We start from the raw sequence: 21,976 nt of genomic DNA, 5'->3' as shown, positions 1-21,976 counted from the left end.
GTAATTGAAATTATTAATTATTAATTATTAATTTAAATGCTTTAGTGAGTTCATCCCCTAACCATTTCAAGCACAAATTGTTTTCTAGAAGACCTCAATTTTAAAAAAAACACAATTGCTAAAAATGCCTATTCGGTGGCATGGGAAAAAACAAAAAATCCAAAAGCAGCCAAAACAATCACGGTGTGTTTGTCTGCCATTCTCTCTCATCACCCCTGTGAATCCAAATTGTTTAAATTTCTCGACTGCCACCTGCCTCATTCAGAGTCCCATCTACACTTCTCGCTCATTCGGAGTGAGCAAGACGGAGAGAAGAGAGAGAGAGCTCTGCATTTCTCAGCGGCTTTCTATCTGTCTTTTCTCTAGCAGTGCAAATATTTGACTGATAATCGAAATCTGGTAACCTTTCGTTTTCGCTTTCGCTTTCGCTTCACAGATCTTAAACTCCCAAAAAGCAAACTACTTTTGCTATTGTATTGGTTGTAATTGTTTTCTTTTCGTTAAAGTTCGCTCATTTTCTGTCATTTTGGTTTTCTCGGGAACCAAACAGAAGAACCCAGAAAATGTGGAAGCTGAAAATTGCGGAGGGAGGGAGCCCGTGGCTGCGCACACTCAACAATCATGTGGGCAGGCAAGTGTGGGAGTTTGATCCCAAGCTTGGCACCCCCGAAGAGCTCCTCGAGATCGAGAAAGCTCGCGAGCACTTTCGCAACAATCGGTTCGTTAAGAAACACAGCTCCGATCTGTTCATGCGCATGCAGGTAATTATTTACTCTCTGTGTTTAAATGCGTTATTGGTTTGATGAAAATGAAAGCTCTGCTGCTTGTTTTGAGAGTGCTTACGTGAACTTTTAAGTAATATGGTTTTCATTTGTGGATCTTGTGCTTTCTTGAAGACTTGAATATGAATATGTATTTTATATTTTGATATTATATTTTAGAGTTGAAGTTGACCCCAGAAAGACCTGGTTTGACTAAGTCATCAATGGGTTAATGCGGAATTGCGTGGTGGTGTGAATTGTGAAACCATGATGGAGAAAGGGAAGTTCTTGAGTGTTTTTGAAGTGAGGGGATGGAAAAGTAATTGATAGCAGCTTGTTTGCGTCACTTTGAGTCTTCTGGAAGAGTTCCTAAATATGCTCTCTTGTCTCCCTTGGATGAGATTTCTAAGCAAATGGGGATTTGTCTTTAGTATTAACCTTTTGACAATCTCCTTGTTGGTTCCAATTTCAGAAGATGTCACAAAATGTAAGAGTCAATTATAGCTGCCTCTGAGGATAAAAAACTAGGATACTGCTACTTTTGTCGTTGAATAGTTACATGTGATTTTTGGTTTCTGAATGATTTTTAAGCTGCTATTACATGTGATTTTTGGTTTCTGAATGATTTTTAAGCTGTTATCTACTGTTTCCGCTTAATTGTCATGTTGGTTGGATGCTGCTGGTTCCTTTGCCAATCTCTTTTTAAAATATTTTTATTATTATCATTGTAATCCAGGACAACCCTTCACTCCACATGATTTTAGTGCCATTTCTTTTGAAATTTCATTGAACAAAGTACTCCGCTTTTAAAATTCCAAAGCTGCCAACTTGAACAAGTATAAGTCAGTATGCAACTAAATATAAAATTGTATCACTAAATTAAGCTAAAGGAGCAGTAAACACTTTGCACTATTGTTATATTCATCTACTTTGTAGTCAATGATAAATCTTGTAAACGATTGACCTTTTATGTCTTTTCATTTTAAATGTTAAGGGGAAAAGTGTGTAAGAATACTCATTGGAAGTATTCCTGAAAATACGTCAGCCTTTTCAGTTCTCCTAAAATTTGGATTATTCTGACTGTTTAATGGACTGGTAGAGGTGATATTGTAATGACTTGGGTTCTAAGAACTGATAGAGGTGATATTGTAATGACTTGGGTTCTAAGGTTAGCGAATATGCAATCATAATCCTTCACCTATGCATTTATCCAAAAAAGAACATCTTAGTGTTTTGCCTCCCCAGGTTTCCACTTCTTGGTATGATTGTAAAAAATTCTTTTTTGTGGGTTCCATCTAAAGAGTTATTGAGTTTGAACAGCAGCAGACTCTCTGAAAGGCTTTCCCTTTGACATATTGTCCAATATTATTTGAAGAATAATCATAGTTCTAATTTTCTAATAATAGAATTAAGGTTTCTTACAAAAAATTGACTCTAGAATTTCGTATGCCTTCCATAGTTGGAATGGTGGCGAAGAGTTTATGATTTGCTACTGTAGTCATCCAGAATATCAAGCTGCTCCTTGAATTTATTTATTTATTTTATTTTTGTGTGAAAATCATCCCAAAATCTCTCAACTGGAAAAGGATAGACCATCAGTGATTATTTTGTCTGTTTTGAGGAAAAGCATGATGAAAGAGGATCATTCAAAATATCGATTGTTCTACATGTTATCATTACCGTTTCAGATAAAGTTGCTTGTTTCTTTACATTTCCCTGTCGCTGGAATAATCAGTCAGACTGTGAATCAATTGTTAGTTAATGTTTAATGGTTTTAATATAATAGTTTTAAGGGAGAATGATCATATAATAGTTTTTTTTAGCTCTGCTCTTTGGGGAATGGTGAATGAGCCTGTCAATGCTCAAACATTAGTCTTCTATTAAGTTAATTTAATATAATATATAAATGTTATCACTTATTATAACTATTTATCTTTCCTCACTGAAAAATAGTTATCCAAGGAGAACCCAGGTCATGCTGTTTTACCCCAGATCAAAGTAAAAGACATAGAAGATGTGACGGGGGAGACAGTGACAAATACATTAAGAAGGGCTATAAATTTCCATTCAAGTCTTCAAGCCCATGATGGACATTGGCCCGGGGACTATGGTGGCCCTATGTTTCTACTGCCTGGCCTGGTAAGTGCTGATGCTGCTGCCAATAGCAACTGTATGTTGTGGAAAATATTCCAGCTAATCCCGAAATGGGTGGATTGTATTTTAAATCAATTGTCTCAGCATTCAAGAACATAAAAGTGCACTGCAAACATTCATTTTTTTATTCCTTATACAATAAATCCGTTGCAGAAAGAAATAATCATTTTAATTCTGGACACTTCTTCCCATCAAATGATCAGGTAATTACTTTGTCTATCACTGGGGCATTGAATGCAGTCTTATCAGATGAGCATAAGAAGGAGATTTGTCGATACCTTTACAATCATCAGGTAAGCATCAATTTAGATTGTGGGATATATTTTTGTAGAGGTTCTGCATGTGGGACCAAAATTTGTTAATTTAGAGATGTTTAATTGCAGAACAAAGATGGTGGGTGGGGCTTACACATTGAGGGCCCAAGTACTATGTTTGGTAGTGTCTTGACTTATGTTACTTTAAGGTTGCTTGGTGAAGGAGCTAAAGATGGACAAGGAGCGATGGAGAGCGGGCGTAAATGGATTCTGGACCATGGTGGTGCTACTGCAATTACATCGTGGGGGAAAATGTGGTTATCAGTTCAGAACTTAACCTTCATCTTGTTGGTCTAACTGACCTGCACATTTGATTACTAGTTTATGTTGGAATGAGTTCTATATATCCACAATCTAGTCCATTTGTTTATTTTTTTGGTATTGGTGGTCTGTAATAGGTACTGGGAGCATTTGAATGGTCTGGCAATAATCCCTTGCCCCCTGAGATATGGCTTCTTCCGTACATGCTGCCTATCCATCCAGGTTCTTGCCATTTATGCATTCTATGTGGATGAGTGTATTTCCTGTATGTATGCTGTGATTTTGGAGAATAAGTGATTTTCTTCTTATGAAAAAGAAAAAGAAAAAAAAGAACAGGTGTTTCTGTAATTTTGTCCAACGTGGCTGATAGTAACTTGTAATGTACTATCAGCTAAGGTAATCAACATAGTTTGGGCGTTCATATTAATTCGATAGCCTACATTTTATGCTTCACACTGAACCTTTTTTTAAATAATATTTAATGCTGAAAAGATCAAGCTCTGGATTATTTTTTTAGCATCTTCCACATGATATAGCATTCCTATTCTGCTAACCATGAACAAAATATGCTGTATTCTAGTGGATTTTTTGTTCCCTTCTTAAAATTGTGCTCTTTGTCCTACAATTGAGACTTCTAAACTATCGTTCTCAACTAGTATGTTTATAGTTTTGTTATAGTGAAGCTTCAGCTGTGCAATGATGAATTTTGTCTATAAGTTCAGATAAAGGTTTCTTGTGGCATACATGAACTATCGTTTTGATCTTCCAACAAATCCGCTAGCGGAGGAATTGATTTTCTTTTTACTCTGCAGGAAGGATGTGGTGTCACTGCCGAATGGTTTATTTGCCAATGTCTTACTTATATGGAAAGAGGTTTGTTGGCCCAATCACACCAACAGTCTTGTCTTTGAGGAAAGAGCTTTTCAATGTTCCCTATCATGAAATAGATTGGAATGTGGCTCGCAACCAGTGTGCAAAGGTTGGTCAAAGTGATTGTGATTAAAACAAAAATGTTGAGTAATAAATCTTCTTCAACAACTTGACTGAAGTGTTGAGTATTTACTAATGTTTTTTGTATCATTTTCACATTTCTGTTTATTAATATATATATATAGTTCCTATAAAAAAGAAAAAGATACATTGATGAACAAAATTCAGTGAATGAGTTCGAGATACCTTAATGGATTACAGTTGGCAGATTGCATATCTGTACTGTTCCGTCAATTGGTATACTGTCAAGTATCTGTCTCTACTTTCACATTGATCCTGATTTTTCTAATAAGAAAACTCGTTTCTTTGTTTTTGCAGGAAGATTTGTACTACCCACACCCCCTTGTACAGGATATACTTTGGTCCTCTCTCCATATGGCTGTTGAACCAATCTTAATGCGTTGGCCTGGAAAGAAGTTGAGAGAAAAGGCTCTTAAAACTGCAATTGAGCACATACATTATGAAGATGAGAATACTCGTTATATTTGCATTGGGCCTGTGAATAAGGTATGTATCCAAGCGGTTCAGCAGTACACACACTTGTGTGTTAAACTTTCTTTCTGTTAAGCAGAGTAAAGATAATTTTTTAATGCTGTGACTTATACTATATTTTGAAGAGATGATGGAGAGTGGGAAGGAGAAAACAGGTAGTAGACATGGGAAAGATAGAAAGTGAGAAGGATATAAGTTTCTCTGCTTCTTCTTTGGTAGAAAGGAAGGAGAGAGGAAGGACAGTTTGATATAAAAGATTACATTTTGCCCTTTATTAGGAAGAATATTTTAGTATTCTGTAAGGAATTTTATAACAATTTGTATAGATTTCTTCCAATCATACCATGAGCGCATTGGTTTTGGAGGGTCTGCAGTGGCTTTTCATCCACCCTATTTTCCTTTCTCCTGACCCATATCTTTACCAAATGAAGGATCTCCTATCTTTCCATCCCTTCATCCCTCCCACTTTCTGGCCTACCAAACTTGGTGATAATTATGAGACTGTTATTGAAGTTTATTTATTAGTTAGGTTCTTATATGCCTTCACTGATCTTTGATCAATCTGATCCTTTTTTGGATGACTTTTTTAACTGTGTTTTAGTTATTCACTTATGTTTTTATTGATGTTCATGTTTTGGTAACCAGTACATTAAAAACCCCTTCCTTTCGCATATTTCTATTTGGCAATTACAGTTTGAGGTTGTTGTGGATTGCAGGTGTTAAATATGCTTTGTTGTTGGGTAGAAGATCCGAATTCAGAGGCTTTCAAGTTGCATCTTCCAAGAATCTATGATTATCTATGGATTGCTGAGGATGGCATGAAAATGCAGGTCTGTATACTACCATCTTACCTTCAACTGTTTTTAATAATTCTTCCATGTTTCTGGTTTGGTGAATGTGACGTTACAGCTTTTAGAATGCTTATTGAAAAACATTACTACATAACTCCCGGTGCTAGTTGTATTCAGTAGTCACCAATAATATGATATGGTAATTTCCCTTTCTACAAAAATACATGTGATCAAGTTTAATACAATTGCTAGGTAGGTGAACAAGTTTTTGAAGTTTTTATAGCTGCTGTGATTTATTCAACTATCCAGATGCTTGCATTGCTGTGCTTACCGAGACAGACACATTTGAAAGTCTTAATACCCTCTAACTGCGAATAAGTTCAGTTATGCAGATTTGTTTTACAGCACTTAAAGAGACAACATTTGTTTAATGAGTTTCCTGTTGAGCATCCTGATTTTATGACTCACTGCAGGGGTACAATGGAAGCCAGTTATGGGACACTGCTTTTGCCGTTCAAGCAATTATCTCAACCAACCTTGTAGAAGAATTTGGTTCAACTCTAAGAAAGGGACATAAATTCATCAAGGATTCACAGGTGGCGTTTCCATGTGTATCAGAAATCATTGTGCTTCTTAATACTGTTATATTTTAATGGCCATGCCGTTCCCCTAATTGACTGTTTTTATTTTTTATTAAGGTTCTAGAAAATTGCCCAGGTGATCTTGACTTTTGGTATCGCCACATTTCAAAGGGTGCTTGGCCTTTTTCTACTGGTGATCATGGATGGCCCATCTCAGACTGCACTGCAGAAGGATTGAAAGTGAGTGTTGACCAAATTGAACACGATGCATTTGTTTATTCCTTGTTAACTATTTCTAAGCCTTTCTTTTTTCAGGCTGTTCTATCATTGTCAAAAATTCCATCGGAAATTGTTGGTGAACCACTAGATGCAAAGCGGTTATATGATTCTGTCAATGTCGTACTCTCATTGCAGGTTAGCTGAGACCATTATAGTCTGAAGTAGATATGTGTATTAATTTTCTACCATCCATAACATCACCAAGAACTACTTATTTATGCACTGAAGGGTGTCTTTAGAAGTGGTAAAAATGCAGCTTGCATGTGACTATAAATATGTGATAAAGTGACATTTATTTATAAGGTGATTACAGTCCTAGAACAATGAAATTTTCAAACTTCACAAGAACCAATTTTATTAATATTGTCTAGGATTTTTGGCTGTTGCAGTTGTATTGACATTTATCTTTTCTAATAAATGCCTCTCCTGAAGATCATCAACATTAACAACCACAAAAGAATGGTAAGTTGCACCAGTCCTCATCTAAGGTTAACCTAGAGTACAGGATCTCTATTCTCAATCCATTAAGCTTTTTATCAGAGGCTTCACTCCCGTCCTCTGCTAGATTTATCTATCACTTAGATTAAATACCCCATCCAATGTATCAACAATGTCAAGATCATCATCATCAGCAGCAGCATTTTGCAGTACCTATTTTAAATTGATATCCTAGGTTGCACCTACCTTAAACCTTACCCGTATTTTTTAAACCATTTTTTATGACTAAGCTGATGGATACAGAGAAGTCTGATTTTTTTATGTATATACCCTTATTTACAAAAATCTAAAGAGAGGGATGGAACTTTATACGAATCTGATTCTCTTAAAATTCCGGTGTGGAGGGTGAGTTGTGATGATTTAAAGGTGAAATAAATAAAGCATATACTGCCACTAGTATATGTGACAATGCCTTTTTTATTTGGACCTATTATTGCATTACAATCTGAACTGTGTTAATTGATCATGATGCTTCTTTCTTGCCCCGTCTACAGATTTCTAATTAATGCTCTTCTTTGCTTTCTCTGTAACAACTGAGCTATAACCCGAAAGAATTTTTTTAGTCACTGATAGCTATCTATTATAATGTGATTGCAGAATAGTGATGGTGGCTTTGCAACATACGAACTTACAAGATCCTACAGGTGGTTAGAGGTAGACTCTCCATTATCATTCACTTTGCTTCATTTTATTTTGGTGGATTCTGCTCAAGTCCATGATCTAGTAATATGACTGCCATCTAATAATCTCCTCGGTCTAGTAAGTGTTAGAATTTCTGTAGTGCACCTTAAAAGGACCTCATTACTCTATATGTCCAATTCTGTTTGGTGATTGCACATCATCAAAGCCCTTACGCGAGATATCCTAAGATTCCTGTTTAAGGGTATCTTCATTCTCCTGTTGTTTATTAACTCAAGATAGTGAAAACCACTTGAACAATGGAAAATGTATAAGAAAATTTTACCATTGAAATGTAGATCAAACTCTCATAATTCGTTTTATGGAAAAATTATCATTTCTTCTCTAGTAAATTTTACTTCAAACTTGGAAAAAGTCACTATTGCATGTGATGACTCATATAATGATTTAAAGTTGATGCCCTTCTTTTGGCCCAAATGTAGAATCTGTCGCAATAATCTATGCTTTTCACCATTACCTCCTGAGATCAGGGGGACCTAATCTTTTTCACTGTTTCTTCTCTTTTTCCAGTTGATCAACCCTGCTGAAACCTTTGGTGACATTGTTATCGATTATCCGTAAGATATCAGCACCTTAAACTGCGTCGGTTTCCATTAATTTTTGTTTTTGTTTTTCAAATTACTTAATTAGTAGTAAGTACTTTCTACATGTCTCTGTAGTTATGTCGAATGTACCTCAGCTGCTATTCAAGCTCTGGCATCATTTAAGAAACTATATCCTGGTCATCGGAGCGAAGAAATTGAGCATTGCATTAAAAGAGCTGTTGAGTTTATTGAACAGATACAAGAATCTGATGGTTCATGGTTTGCCCCTGTTTACCACTATATAAGCTCTTTCTAGCTGCTTTCTTATTCTCTGATCTATATGTTTTTCAGAATTTGCTCAATCAATGCATGTACACTTTTTAAGTGTAACACAATTTATGATTCCCTGTTTGTTGCTTCTACAGAAAACTTCAATGTTCTCAGTTTGATCACACCTTTTATTTCTAAAATTGCTGAACAGGTATGGTTCATGGGGGGTTTGCTTCACTTATGGTACATGGTTTGGGGTAAAAGGGTTGGTGGCTGCTGGAAGGAACTATAACAATAGCTCTAGCATTCGTAAAGCTTGTGATTTTCTTCTATCAAAACAGCTTGCTTCTGGTGGCTGGGCCGAGAGTTATCTATCATGTCAAAACAAGGCAAGTCTGTTGATTTTAATTGTTTCTTAGTTATCAAATAAATGCACATATTTGTCTATAAATTATCAAGTGGTTCATCAATCCTGATATAGAACAAGATATGTGTTTGTATGTGTGTGTCTGTGTATTTATATATTGAATCTAAATGAAGCTTCTATTTCCTTATCATCAATGTATGGTTATATGGCCATGAAAACCTGTGACAGTCTTGAGTCCTTAGTTTTTTCTTTTAGTAAAACTCTCAGACAGTGATTTGATAGAGAACTGGTTAACAAGGCGTAGAATATTTATAACATTTGTTTTTGAAAATGCACTATCTTTATACTTTAATTTCATAGTGTACCTAATATGTTGATGTCTTTGCCAAAAAAGAGACTCTTGAAGAGATTGTAACTTTGCTAGTAATGGGATGGTTCTTGACTGAGGTGACAATATTAAATTGGTTCTAGATTAAAATTTTATTGTGATAGTTTTTGTGATTCTTGTCTTCTAATGTTCTTCTTATCGCTTTTCTGGACAGGTGTACACAAATCTTGAGGGTGATAGGTCTCATGTGGTAAATACTGGATGGGCCATGTTGGCTCTTATTGACGCTGGGCAGGTATGCATGTAGTTTTACCAAATACGTTTCATGTACATGTGTATGTTTTTATTCAACTTATTCTCATGTCGCAACAATTGTTTTGGGTTTTTTTTTAATCGGATAAGAACAAGTAGTTTTATTAATATGAGCTAATCATCAAAACACTAAAGTAGACGAGCAGTGGAGTCCACCAAATACACAAACAAAGCCTCTACTGTCCAAACACTCAGTACAACACCAGAATTTTACAGACAACATAAGTCCTAGTTCTAAGTTCTAACGATTTAGGACAATACAGCCACTCTTTAACCCCCCTTAAGAAAAAAAGGTGAAGCCTCTCTGTTCATTAGACATTGAATCCCACAGAAACACACAAAATCTGGCCCTCTCCCACTAGAGATCTTCATGCTCTGCATTTTTCGATAAAAGTTCTGCCATTCCTCTCCAACCAAACAATTCCATAACTGCCAAGACACAACTCCAAAAAACTTGACCCTTTTTCCCTCCAGATCCACGTACTTCCCATTTGTTCGTTTTCTGATGCTGATAGGGATTTTTGTACACTGCTTTCGTTGGTGTTATTCCTAGCGTTTGCATTTTTGCTGATTGTGGTAGTCTTTCTATTGGAGCAGGCTGAGAGAGATCCAACACCGTTGCACTGTGCGGCAAGATGTTTGATAAATTCTCAAATGGAGAACGGGGATTTTCCTCAAGAGGTACTTCATTGTTTGTTACAGTACTATTTAAAATGCATAGCCTGAGAACAAGTGCTCTAAGTTTCTACCATTTTGCATGATTCTTGTCTTTTTGGGTTTCTAGTGAATATTGCATTGAACAAGATCTCTTCATGTTAGGATATGAACATATGATATTGATAAGATAGTTATTTGTATTAGAAATTGAACAAACTTTTTGGGAAAATTATGAATACATCATATTAATTCCTCGTAATATTAGCACATTTTTGTATAGAAAATTGTGTTGTTTTGCTCTGAGCTTTAGCTTGACACGTTTTTTGGATGGAAGAAAACTCATTGTGCTTTTGGTTGATTTAAAATGTATAAAGAAAAGCATGCAGAAGATAACAAGAAACCATGTCAAGCCACACAGGGTGGTTTTAGAATTATATGGATATTTCTCATCATTTTAATTCTTCTTAATGTTGAACAAAGTTTTGGATGTTGATTTATGTGGAGGAATTTTGACAAATCAATAGGAGAGAGTTGGTTGAATTGTAGTGCATTTCATTACAATTTGTGTGAATTAATTTAGGCAAGGCTGAGAGGTATGATTAAGTCTTTCTGTGTTGGTATCATGTAAACGTATTTGCTGTATAGTAATTGAAATCCCTAATTAGAAGGGTCAAGAAAGAATGGAACTCAAACCTTGAAACATTAACCTTAGGGACAGCATTAATAAATCCCTTTTACTATCAAGGTGTTGTTGGATGTTCTGCCAAAATGAAATTAATGCTAGCTTCTAATCTCAATAAATTGTTTTCTTAAATTTTGATGTCATTTCCGAAACATTAATATGGGGTCTATTAGTGCAATGATGCTTTAATTCTACTCTGTCACCTGTTGAAGATGCGTTTAATCGTTTTCCTTTGACAATTTTTTTACAGGAAATCATGGGTGTCTTCAACCGGAACTGTATGATCACGTATGCCGCATACCGGAACATATTCCCTATATGGGCACTGGGAGAATACCGCTGCCGGGTGTTGCAGGCTTCATGAGCAAACCTTGCCATTAATTTGTATAACATTCTCTCATGCAAGTTAATGTATTTCAAATTCAACTCCCTTTTTTGTCAACTAAACATCGCAAAGTAATGAGTTCTAGAGCCTAAAAAAATTTCATAAAAGAAAAGGAAATAAATCATAACAAATTCCAGGTGATTGTGTATCATAGTGGTATCTCATATGGTAATTTTGAAGTTACTTGGCTGAGGCACAGCTTTTACCCATCTTAACACTCAGTGAGGCATACTCATTACCTTGCATGAGGAATCAACAAATCTTGTTTAGTACTTATGGTAGAAAAATATAGTGCACATTTATAAAATAAAATATAGGCATTCAATGTTCTCTCTAAATAACAGCCCTTTGTTGTGTTTGCCTTGGGCGAGGGTTTATTGGAAATTGAAATAAATTTTAGGGCCCGTTTGAATTGATGGATTTGGAGGAGTCCTGTTTGGGACTACTTTAGTAAATCCATTTAAAAATTGAAATATTTGGAAGAAGGTATTTGAAAGGAAGTATTTGGATTTCATAATAATGCTAAATTTTCTATTACAAAAAATGTGAATATTAGATTGAATGTATTTGAAATAATGAGATGTAAGAAATTTGGAAGGATTTTTTATTTTATAAAATCGATATTTTGGGGCAGAAGGGGATTAAACCCTAGAGTTTCGGAATAGATTTGAAATAAATATATGCAATTAGTTATTTGAAATACGATGGTTTCTTCATTTTGTTCTTATTCAAATTTAAGTGTGCATAGATAAACATCAACTTTTATTATAACACGTGAACGAGTATACTACATTACTATATTCTGATACCAAATTATAACTACTCCTTGTTTGACAACATTTTCACATTCTCAAATTATCATTCCACATTTGAAATATGGTTTTTAAAAGCATTATTATGCTCTTCGGTTAAGGTTAAGGAGATCAGGAGTTGCATGTGGGCTCCACGTGCCCAAGCTGCAATTATTGGTTAAAACAAACCCCAAGCTCCAATCCAAACGCTCCCTTTCTAAATTTGAAAACCCAGCACTGAGCGCGAAATTTGAAGCCAAGGTCATCATCATTTCAAAAAACAAAAAACCATAAACACCAAGAAAAAAACTCTCTCTCTCTCTCTCTCTCTCTCTCTCTCTCTCTCTCTCAGGGTAAGATTTTCTCGAACTCCGTCCCAGAAGAAACGCTCCCTGAGATTCGTTCTTTTGAGTATTTTATTAATTCCTTTGTTTATATTCTAAGTTTCGTTAATCTCCAAGGCATTCTTTCAAATTTTGTTCCTTAATCTCTCTCTACATTTTATTTTCTGTTTGGCAGCCAAGAAAGCGCCGGAAAAATAAAAGAAAATGGGAGAAGAGGAAGCTTTGATACTGCGTTCTAAAGTAACAATGCAAAACCCTCCTTTTTGGCCCCGGTGTAATTCTACTCGGGAACTGACAGAGACTATGTGTAAGTGCTTGCTCTAAGACTTTTAGGGTTTAAATCTTAGTTGTTTCATAATTTGTTTTAGAGTTCCTTGAATGCTTTAAAAAAATAACATTTAGGATTTAGCTTGATGCTCAAAACACTGATTATAGGAACATTGAGTAATAAATAGTGGGAATGTTTTGAATTTTTTTCCTCTTTTATGTGGTTTGTGTGTTTTCTTAAAAAGTTCAAAAAAAGGCTCAAACTTTGAACCACATGATTGATTGTACTACCTTTCTTTTGTTGGTCCTAAACTGTCCAACATCTATGCTTGAAGTTTCAACTTGTTTCTCCCTTTTTTCTTCATTAAAATATACTTTTGAGAAGAAAAAGAAAAGAAAAGAAGAAATTGAATGAAGCAATATCGGGTTGCATTTGATTAGTTACTACTTGGTTTCAGTTCATCATGGTATAAGAAATGAATAATGTTTAGTTTGCCTTGTTTAACTCCTGTCTACTTTGACTTTGCAGGATTTCAATATTTTGAACAATAAAACCAAGTTTTTTCCACTGATATATTTAAGTTGTGATGTCTTTTATACCCATCAGCAATCCCAACTTTGAAGGGAATTAATCTTGTATGGTTAGGACTTGTGCATTTCTAGCTACTATTCAAGATGAAGAGACATGCACATGTTAAAGGTAGGGGACCCACAAGAGTCAATACGCAACAGGTGGTTTTTGAGTTAAAACACAAGGTGGTTTGTGCACTGAACAAACTTGCTGATCGAGATACTTACCAAATAGGCGTTGAGGAACTTGAGAAGATGGCCGAGTGCTTAACCCCAGAAGGGATTGCTCCATTTCTGTCTTGTATTTTGGATACAGATTCAGAACAAAAGAGTGCAGTTCGAAAGGAATGTATTAGACTGGTCGGTACATTAGTGAGATATCATGAGGGGCTTGTTGGGCTGCATCTTGGTAAGATGGTTGCCAGCATTGTTAAGCGATTAAAGGACCCAGACTCTGTTGTGAGAGATGCATGTGTGGAGACTCTGGGTGTTTTGGCTTCAAAATTGAGTAATAATACAGGTGAGGGTGATGGAGTCTTTGTTGTCTTAGTAAGGCCACTTTTCGAAGCTCTGGGTGAACAAAACAGGCAGGTGCAGTCGGGTTCAGCATTGTGTTTAGCTAGGGTCATTGACAATAGTCATGATCCTCCAGTTTCAATTCTGCAGCGTATGTTGAACCGAACAATAAAGTTGTTAAAAAATCCACATTTCATGGCGAAGCCAGGAATTATTGAATTGAACAGAAGTATTATCCAGGTGAGTTCTTAAGCAAACATAAGTTGTTCATGATATTATTGATTGTCTTTTATGATTCTGGTATTGCAAATTTTGTTTTTCCAAATGCTGTATGAAGAACTGTTAATTGATTTCTATCTGCAAATCATTCGAGTAATTGTTCACATAAGGAGAGGTTTTTAATGTTGAGTTTACAATCTATACCAATGAAAGCAATTTAAGATGACAGCTCGTTTAATCATCACAGATTGATGTATTTGCATGAATAGCATTAGTTTGCGTACTTATTTGTGTGCAAAAGAATCTTCTTTGAATCTCTGTTTTCACATTAATCATTAGAATTTGTAAAACATGCTATATGGTGTTCCCTCTCAATCATAGTACAGAGCGTTTTTTCAATTAATCAGTGAATGGGATGGGATAGTGCTGTTGGCTACTACGCTTCTAAACAACCTACTTTTATACTTCACATGCTTGTGTTTATTTTATCTTACTGTATATTTTGTAGCACCTATACTTTTTGTACTTTGTGTGGTAGAAATGTTTTTTGGTGCACAATTTGATTTTCTGTTCTAGGCAGGGGGTGCTCCAACACAAAATGTTCTCTCTGCTGCAATGGCTAGCATTCAAGAATCTCTCAAGAGTAATGACTGGACAACACGCAAAGCTGCATGCATAGCGTTAGGGGAAATAGCTTCAGGTGGTGGATCCTTCTTGGGCTCTTTTAAGGCTTCCTGCGTTCGTTCCCTTGAATCTTGTCGCTTTGACAAGGTTAGTGTTAATTAAAGATCTACAGTCGGAGAATCTTCTTTCATGCAGATGATTAAACTATTGGTGCTTCTTTTGTTTCTAGGTGAAACCAGTTAGGGATACGGTCCTGCAGGCTCTACAGTGCTGGAAAAGTCTTCCAGGATCAGATACTTCTGAACCTTCAGAAGCTGGATCTTCCATAAAAGGTTTACTGACTGGTTGCCAGTATCTGTATATGTGTGTTCAGATTGGTTTTACTTGCTACATTTTACTTCAATTCTATCTTGTGTGCTGGATGCTCGCATAAACATCTAAATCCATAGTTGGTTTTACTTGTTTTCTGGTACTTTCTTTGTGTTGCTTCTGGATGCTTCCTATTAAGCTAAGAAGATTTGGAAGCTAGTGCAGTTCAATCGGATTTGGACATTTTGTGATGCATCTTGAATCCTACAATGACTAGCGTAGTTGTGCAGTTTTATTAACCTAGTAAAGGAAACTATTCTATTACCTGAAATTCAATAAAATTCCTTGAGAATAGTTCCTGTATATTAGGATGAAAGGAAAACTTCAACTTTATGTAAGGAGTTTATGAAGTGTTTAACCTGAAAGTCCAAATATGAACTCGAGTTGTAGCTGATTTTATTTATCTTACTTGGTTTTGATGATAAAGGTCTAGTTGAACCCATGCTTAAAATATACATGCTCCTGCTCCATAAACTCCCCTTCAAATGTTGGTGTACTTTTGGAGGAACAGGTTTAATAGGTGAAAGCAGTCTTGTTTTACAATGTTCTACATCTTTCATCATATGAACTTTTTAATATTCCTCTGATGAGTTACTTTAGCTTCCGATGCTGTGTGGATAAAGAGATCGTCTTTCATCATGATATCTTTCGTGTTATACTGCTTCCTCAATTATGTTTTCTCTTCATTTTTCTTTTATGATAGGGGGCCTAATTCCTCATGTATATTACTAGTGTATAGAAAGCCTGCTTTGATTGATAAGAAAATATCTTCTTGTTTTTTTCTTTTTAGTTCTGGAATGTTTCTTGACTTAATGCGCTTTGCTTGTTCTCATAATGCTTTACCAATTTTCTTCAGAGAATTTCTGTGGAGGTGACTACAGTGATATCACTAGTGCTAGTGAATCTGGACGGAAGGATATCACACTCAAGAAAGCTGTTACTGGCTCAACCAAGAGCAGGATTCCTTTGTCTATGAAAAAAACATGTCCAAGTTATGTGGAAAATCATCAACGTTCCAATGAAGATGATTGGCATATTGAAATTGCAGTTCCAAAAACCCACAATGCTTCTTTGTCTGAATTTAACAATGAAGAATCTGAGGGTAGCTCTATTACAAAGACTTTAGAACGGACGAGCACAGATTTTACAAGCACACAGGACATTGGATATGAATATGTGCCTATGGATGAAAAGCAAGAGTGTTCATCTGGGTCCAATCTTGTCACGGATGACCTTGAGGCGAAGTTTGTTACAGGTTCTCATAGCAGTGATAAAGGTGGTTTGCAGAAGCCAGTAGGAAGAAATCAGCGATTTGCAGCTGAAGAAATTAGTAGTGAGAAACAGATGTACTCTGAAAGGATACACGACCGTAGAAGTCTTGATTCAACCGTGACAGAATCTGGTTCCCATTCTCCACATGGATGCTGTTCACAAATGGCAAATGAAGTGGTTTGCATTAGAAAACAACTAGTGGAGATTGAAACCAAACAGTCCAACTTAATGGATCTTTTACAGGTACATATATTGATATTTTCAGACATGATGTGTGTTAGTTGCTTCACCATTTGTTTAAACTCTTAGATAATTAATTAAACATTTTGATATGCTGTTCTATGCAAAAACTTTGAGTGCCATCTGTAAGATTTTTTGAACTTTATATCAACGACAATCAATTGATAACACTGCGTTTGTTGCTAAATCATCATGAAAGAGTAGGCATGCCATTCAATTTCCAGGTACAAAAGTTTTAAGTTCTGGAGTCACTGTATCCTTTCATATAAGATTTTTTTTTTTATAATCCTGAACGTCTGAAAGTAATTGTTAGCATTGCATCTTGTGTCATCTTAGTTCCATTTTTTTCCCTCTCCAATTCTTGAGGTAAACTTGTAGTTGGCTGTCTTGGCTAAGGTCTAATTTCTAGAGGTCCTACCTGACTTTTTGAGCAGTCTAATTGTATTTGAAATATATGGTCATTCTGTCATATAGTGCTTAGAAATCAGAATATCTTTTTTCCCCATACATCGTTAATTACTGTGAACCCTGTAATTTAGCTCTTGTATTGAACTCTTTCACAGGTCTTTACGTCTGGCATAATGGATAGCTTGTCCATGTTACAAACAAGGGTGGTAGGTCTAGAACATGTTGTAGATGGATTAGCTCAGAACTTTGTACACAGGGGGGAGCATTCCAATCTAGCAACCTCCAAACTCATGAAACAAAGCCAACCTGTGCATTCTCCAAGACTCTCCACAAGCACTCCTAGGCCATCTATAGATGTGCGCAACAGACAGCCTTCGTTGTTGTCAGTGAAACATTCTGATATTTGGGAGGAAAACACATTTGGCAGGAGCCAAGCGAACAGTTCCGCAAAACAAAGTACAGAGACATGGAGCAATGCTAAGGTGAAGCTTACCAGGAACCCTACTGGGAAAGACATTCGAAAAATTCCTGGGCAGGGAACACAAAGGATAGGTAATAGTCAAACAAGGACTGATGCTATGTTTTCTTCAGCTTCTAGTACTAAGGTGAGACAAAATGTGGTAGAAAGTAAGAATAGCCTCTGGAAACAAGTGAAAGGTTTTCTATGTGAAGGGGACCTAGACTCTGCATATGTGGAAGCTCTTTGTTCTGGTGATGAAATTGTTCTGGTTGAGCTTCTTGATGGAACTGGTCCAGTTCTAGAATGTTTGTCTCCTAAAACTGCCAGCGGTGTTCTGAGCATTTTAGCGTCATATCTCCTAGAACAAAGGTTTATCAATACCATAATTCCTTGGTTGCAGCAGGCAAGTGCTTTTATACATGATTAATACAACGTAACTTTTATTATGAACAAATTGATTGCCAACATGTCTACATTCTTTCCATACATTATAGTAGCATAGAATTATATTTTAAGAACTATGTCCATAACTATAGAGCAGCCTCATTGTAACTTGATGCAGAACTTCTAGATCTTCACTTTAGTTCATATTATGCACTGTCATGTAATACAACTGAAACTTGAATTTGTTAAAATGATTCAAACTTACTAAGAAGCAACCAATGTGGCTTTTCTTCCACCTCTGTTAGCCATTTCAAAATTTTGTTGCATAGAAACCAAAATGTGTTCCAGAGCAAAATGTTAACACATGGTCATTTTCACTCATTTAGATAGCTGACTTGAGCACCACTCATGGACCAAATTACCTTGGTCTGTCTGCAAAAGCAAAGCAAGAATTCTTGTCTTCTATCCAGGAAGCTGTGAACATGGAATTTTCGAATCCTTCAGAGAGAAGATCCGTTACTCAATTTGCTGTGAAGTTGCATCATTTATGGGGTAAGGCTACTTAACATATCTCTGTTATCAGATACATGCTCCTTGTCCAACACTTATATTTTTAGTACAGTTTCTAAATTTTCCGTTCAAGGGCGTGTCACTAATGACAATCTTCTGCTTCTGTAGGATAATGCTCCTGAGAGTCAGATAATAAACCAAGGTTATGATGTTATGGTGCTTGCAGATTCCACTCATTGTGTAAGATACTTTAGTACTGGTAGTACAATTTCAGTCAGAAATTCATTTTCCTGTTGTATGTAATGTAATGTGCACATCCATCTCTCCATCTTGTATTGAAAACCAAGAGTTTTTCCGTTTTCATCAGTATGGGAGTTCCCATTTTCAGCATACTATGTAGAAAGGGTTTTTCTTTTTCTTTTTTATTATCAAATTTTTTAATTTTTTGGTCTGGTTTTGTTTAATAGTGTGGAAGCAAAATATCTCCTCCCAGGTTAAATAATTAAACCAATCAATTTGAGATTTATTCGACCTAATTGGGAGTTACCTAATTTAATTGGGAGGTTATTTGATTTAAATGGGATGTATTTGATTCTTGCCTTAATTAGGGATTTGATTTAAATCAATTCCCTAATTACACCAACCTCGCCAAATTAGAGAAGAATAATTTCTTTTCATCTATGGAATTATTCTTCTGATTCCGAGGCACCTATAAATAGATGGCTATGCACAAAGGTTGAGGTATGTCTAAATTTCTATTTGAAACTCTGCAGAAATTATCCCTCACAAACCCTAGCCATCATACTCTTTCTCTCACACACGAGACTCCGGCCACTCGGTTTTTCTACAAACACTCAACCTAACTTAGGCATCGGAGGGTCTTTAACCAACACCCCTGGGTGTGGTCCTTTTACTCTGATTTGTTTTGCAGGAAGAAAGAGAAGCGAAAAAGACGGAAGAATCTTAAGTGAATATTCTTGTGGGACGAAAATCGCTCCTACAAATAGCAAAAAGGAAAGTTTCTCCTACAAATCATCTGAGAACATAGATTTGATATAATAGAATTTTAAAGTTTAAACTATTATGCATCCTAGTGCAATTATATTCCCAAAACAGTACTAAAAATTAGTTTTTTTTTTTTTTTTCGCCTGGAAAAACTTATGTACTAGAAGTTAATAAATTAAATTTTTTTTTTGGAAAGGTCTTTAATATATCATAAAGAAAGAGTCATTCAATTTTAAAAATATCAAAGAGTAAGAACAAACTTCAAATATTAAAACTTTGTGAAGAAATTAAACATTATTTATTTAATAAGTTACCCATTTGCTTGCTGAAGGACAAATTACATATAACCCCTCAAATTATAAGGTCATTTTCAAGTTCATACTCAATTTTAGAGACATTTATGAGTATATGTTCAAACTTCCAGAAACCTTACAATTTACGCTCTCTGTTAGCCAAATTGTTAGTTAATCTGCTAAATACTGATGGGGTATTTGTGAGATCTATTTTTTAATTGATGTGAGGTTCCACATGGATAAAAAACTAATAAAAATTGTATTTTTTAAATTATTTTAAAAAATTAAACATATTAAATTAAAATTAAGAAATAAAATAAAAACCCTACCCAGATTCTCCCTTCCTCCCAATTTCTTCCCTCCCCCCCAGATTTTTTCCTCCACCCAATTTCTGCAAATTCCAGGATAGCTTGCTCTGTTTTGGTCTTGGCAGCAACATATGAAGTTCCAAATATTTTAAGAGACCTATGAAATTCAATATCACTCCATGAGCTCTCATCCACCAAGTCTTGGCTGCTGCCACTGTAAGCCACAGTTGATGCACTAGAAGTGTACACAACCTCTTCAGAGTCTTGGAATTTAGGCAGGCTTTCAATATGCCCAGGGCTCCTTGGACAGCTTTTTTGGTCACTGCTTCTTCATCAAGTTCTTTGATAGGCATGGGGTGAGCAACATGGAAGACCCCTATGAATCCTTCAATTGCTTCATTGAACCAAGCCGACGAAATCTGGGTGGTGGGGGAAGAAATCGGGAGAGAGAGAATCTGGGTAAGGTTTTAATTTTTAATTTAATATGTTTACTTTATTAAATTAATTTAAAAATTAATTTTTTAATTAATTTTTTGTCCACGTGAAAAAAAAAAAAAGTCCCACAAATGTCACATCAGCATTTAACATATTAACTAAGGGTTTAGTTAACGGATGGGGTAAATTGTAGGGTTTCAGGGAGTTTGAGCATGTACTCGTAAATGTCTCTAAAATTAGATATGAATTTAAAAATGACTATAGTTTGAGGGGTTTTATGTAGTTTGGCCTTTAATACATGGAAATGATTGCCCATTTCTATTTTTTTAAGCATAATTTCCTTATGGGCTTTATAACTCTTAGTAATTATTATTATCTTATATATAAGAAAAGGTTTAAGAGGTGAAAAAGCATAACTCAAGTTGCAGAATGTTTGCATATGAACTTAGCCAGCCAAGTTGACTAGAGTAGATGTTCTCCCCACTTTGCACCCGAGTTTGAATCCCTCCCCATAATTTAGATTTGATTAAAGTAAGATCTGTTGTAAATAATATTGGTGAAGCCCACATAAAGAGAAATGAACGGTGGTGTTGAGTATGGTAGTCAAAAGGAGAAATGATGGTGTTAGAAAAGAAGGAAGAATAGTCAAAAGATGAAATCATTATGTTGGGAAGATTAGTCTATAAATAGGCTTGCTCATTCACTTGTAAAATACACCAAATGAAGAAAAGAAAGAGTGAGAGTCGGAGAGAAAGAGAAGGAGTGGAGTATATCTGAGGAGAAATTCTGTCAGTGTAAACACCACAAAGAGAAATATAATTCCACTCCCAATATTACAGTGGTACTTCTCATCCTCTTATTATTCTAATTTTATAACACGTTATCAGCACGATAGTCTCTCCTTTTATTTCTGAAATTTTTCAACTCAACACTATGTGGTTATTTCTCTGTCTCCTCTCTGTCATATGTCTACTCTCACTTTACTACTACAACGACATGCAAACTTTTTTTTTTGTGTTCTCACAATTTCTATGTTGTTTAATCCATGCTTGTTTAATTTACTTCTTTGTAACGTAATTTGTAATTTCTAAGTTATTTAATCAGTCCTGTTATTTTATGGTGGTGTAATTTTTACCCATCGCGTTGTAATACAAATTATTGTAATAAAATGATGGTGTGATCTTAAAACCCATCTATTATATCTTGAATAGTGGCGCAGTTATATTGCCCACACTATATAATATATTATGCACTTCATATATATTAGGTGGAGGTTTTTATCCCCACATTTATTTTATTTATGGTATGGTGTAGGTTTATTACCCATACGGCAATATTTATTTAAAGGTGTGGCGCGGTTTTATCGTCCACACAGCTGCCTTTACTTTTATTTAAAAAGTATGGAGCAGAATTAGTACCCATACAAGCACATTTACTCTTACTTAAGGTATGATGTGGAATTAACCCTCATACTTTATGAATTTACTTTACAGCACATTTATTTTTATTAAAAGTATGATGTGGAATTAACCCTCATACTTTATGAATTTACTTTACCGCACATTTACTTTTATTAAAAGTATGATGTGGAATTAACCCTCATACTTTATGAATTT

General features: G+C 35.4%; 2 protein-coding genes across 3 annotated transcripts; both read left to right on the top strand.

Annotated features, from left to right (window-relative positions):
* Positions 1 to 177: 177 nt before the first annotated feature.
* LOC117621167 (cycloartenol synthase 2) lies at positions 178 to 11,541 on the top strand. Its single transcript, XM_034351498.1, has 19 exons — positions 178 to 399; positions 551 to 761; positions 2,715 to 2,900; positions 3,119 to 3,208; positions 3,299 to 3,493; positions 3,628 to 3,712; positions 4,303 to 4,469; positions 4,799 to 4,987; positions 5,689 to 5,802; positions 6,237 to 6,359; positions 6,462 to 6,584; positions 6,660 to 6,758; positions 7,719 to 7,775; positions 8,331 to 8,377; positions 8,480 to 8,623; positions 8,826 to 9,003; positions 9,524 to 9,604; positions 10,219 to 10,302; positions 11,211 to 11,541. The coding sequence occupies exons 2-19, from the start codon at positions 564 to 566 to the stop codon at positions 11,322 to 11,324; spliced, it is 2,274 nt and encodes a 757-aa protein (XP_034207389.1). The 5' UTR covers positions 178 to 399; positions 551 to 563; the 3' UTR covers positions 11,325 to 11,541.
* Positions 11,542 to 12,445: 904 nt separating this feature from the next.
* On the top strand, positions 12,446 to 18,709 carry LOC117616167 (TORTIFOLIA1-like protein 2). Of its 2 annotated transcripts, XM_034345398.1 has the most exons (9): positions 12,446 to 12,489; positions 12,656 to 12,787; positions 13,277 to 14,073; positions 14,629 to 14,823; positions 14,906 to 15,008; positions 15,902 to 16,560; positions 17,121 to 17,828; positions 18,196 to 18,361; positions 18,488 to 18,709. In XM_034345398.1, exons 3-9 carry the CDS (start codon positions 13,423 to 13,425, stop codon positions 18,490 to 18,492), a joined length of 2,487 nt encoding a protein of 828 aa, XP_034201289.1. In that variant the 5' UTR covers positions 12,446 to 12,489; positions 12,656 to 12,787; positions 13,277 to 13,422; the 3' UTR covers positions 18,493 to 18,709. The 2 variants fall into 2 exon arrangements, with proteins under 2 accessions (XP_034201289.1, XP_034201288.1); XM_034345397.1 differs by lacking the exon at positions 18,488 to 18,709 and having other exon boundaries at positions 18,196 to 18,375.
* Positions 18,710 to 21,976: the final 3,267 nt, after the last annotated feature.

The sequence above is a fragment of the Prunus dulcis genome, chromosome 1, assembly GCF_902201215.1.
Source record: "Prunus dulcis chromosome 1, ALMONDv2, whole genome shotgun sequence".
NCBI lineage: Eukaryota > Viridiplantae > Streptophyta > Magnoliopsida > Rosales > Rosaceae > Prunus > Prunus dulcis.
The sequence above is the reverse complement of the archived record's forward strand: the minus strand, read 5'-3'. Positions and strand labels throughout refer to the sequence as shown.

Excerpts from the sequence above, each read along its gene's own strand:
- LOC117621167 (XM_034351498.1), top strand. The coding sequence starts at position 564 with ATGTGGAAGCTGAAAATTGCGGAGGGAGGGAGCCCGTGGCTGCGCACA. Across the intron at positions 762-2,714 it reads ATCTGTTCATGCGCATGCAG|TTATCCAAGGAGAACCCAGG; the intron begins GTAATTATTTAC and ends ACTGAAAAATAG. Across the intron at positions 9,605-10,218 it reads CTCTTATTGACGCTGGGCAG|GCTGAGAGAGATCCAACACC; the intron begins GTATGCATGTAG and ends CTATTGGAGCAG.
- LOC117616167 (XM_034345397.1), top strand. The coding sequence starts at position 13,423 with ATGAAGAGACATGCACATGTTAAAGGTAGGGGACCCACAAGAGTCAAT. Across the intron at positions 14,074-14,628 it reads TGAACAGAAGTATTATCCAG|GCAGGGGGTGCTCCAACACA; the intron begins GTGAGTTCTTAA and ends TTTCTGTTCTAG. Across the intron at positions 17,829-18,195 it reads TAATTCCTTGGTTGCAGCAG|ATAGCTGACTTGAGCACCAC; the intron begins GCAAGTGCTTTT and ends TCACTCATTTAG.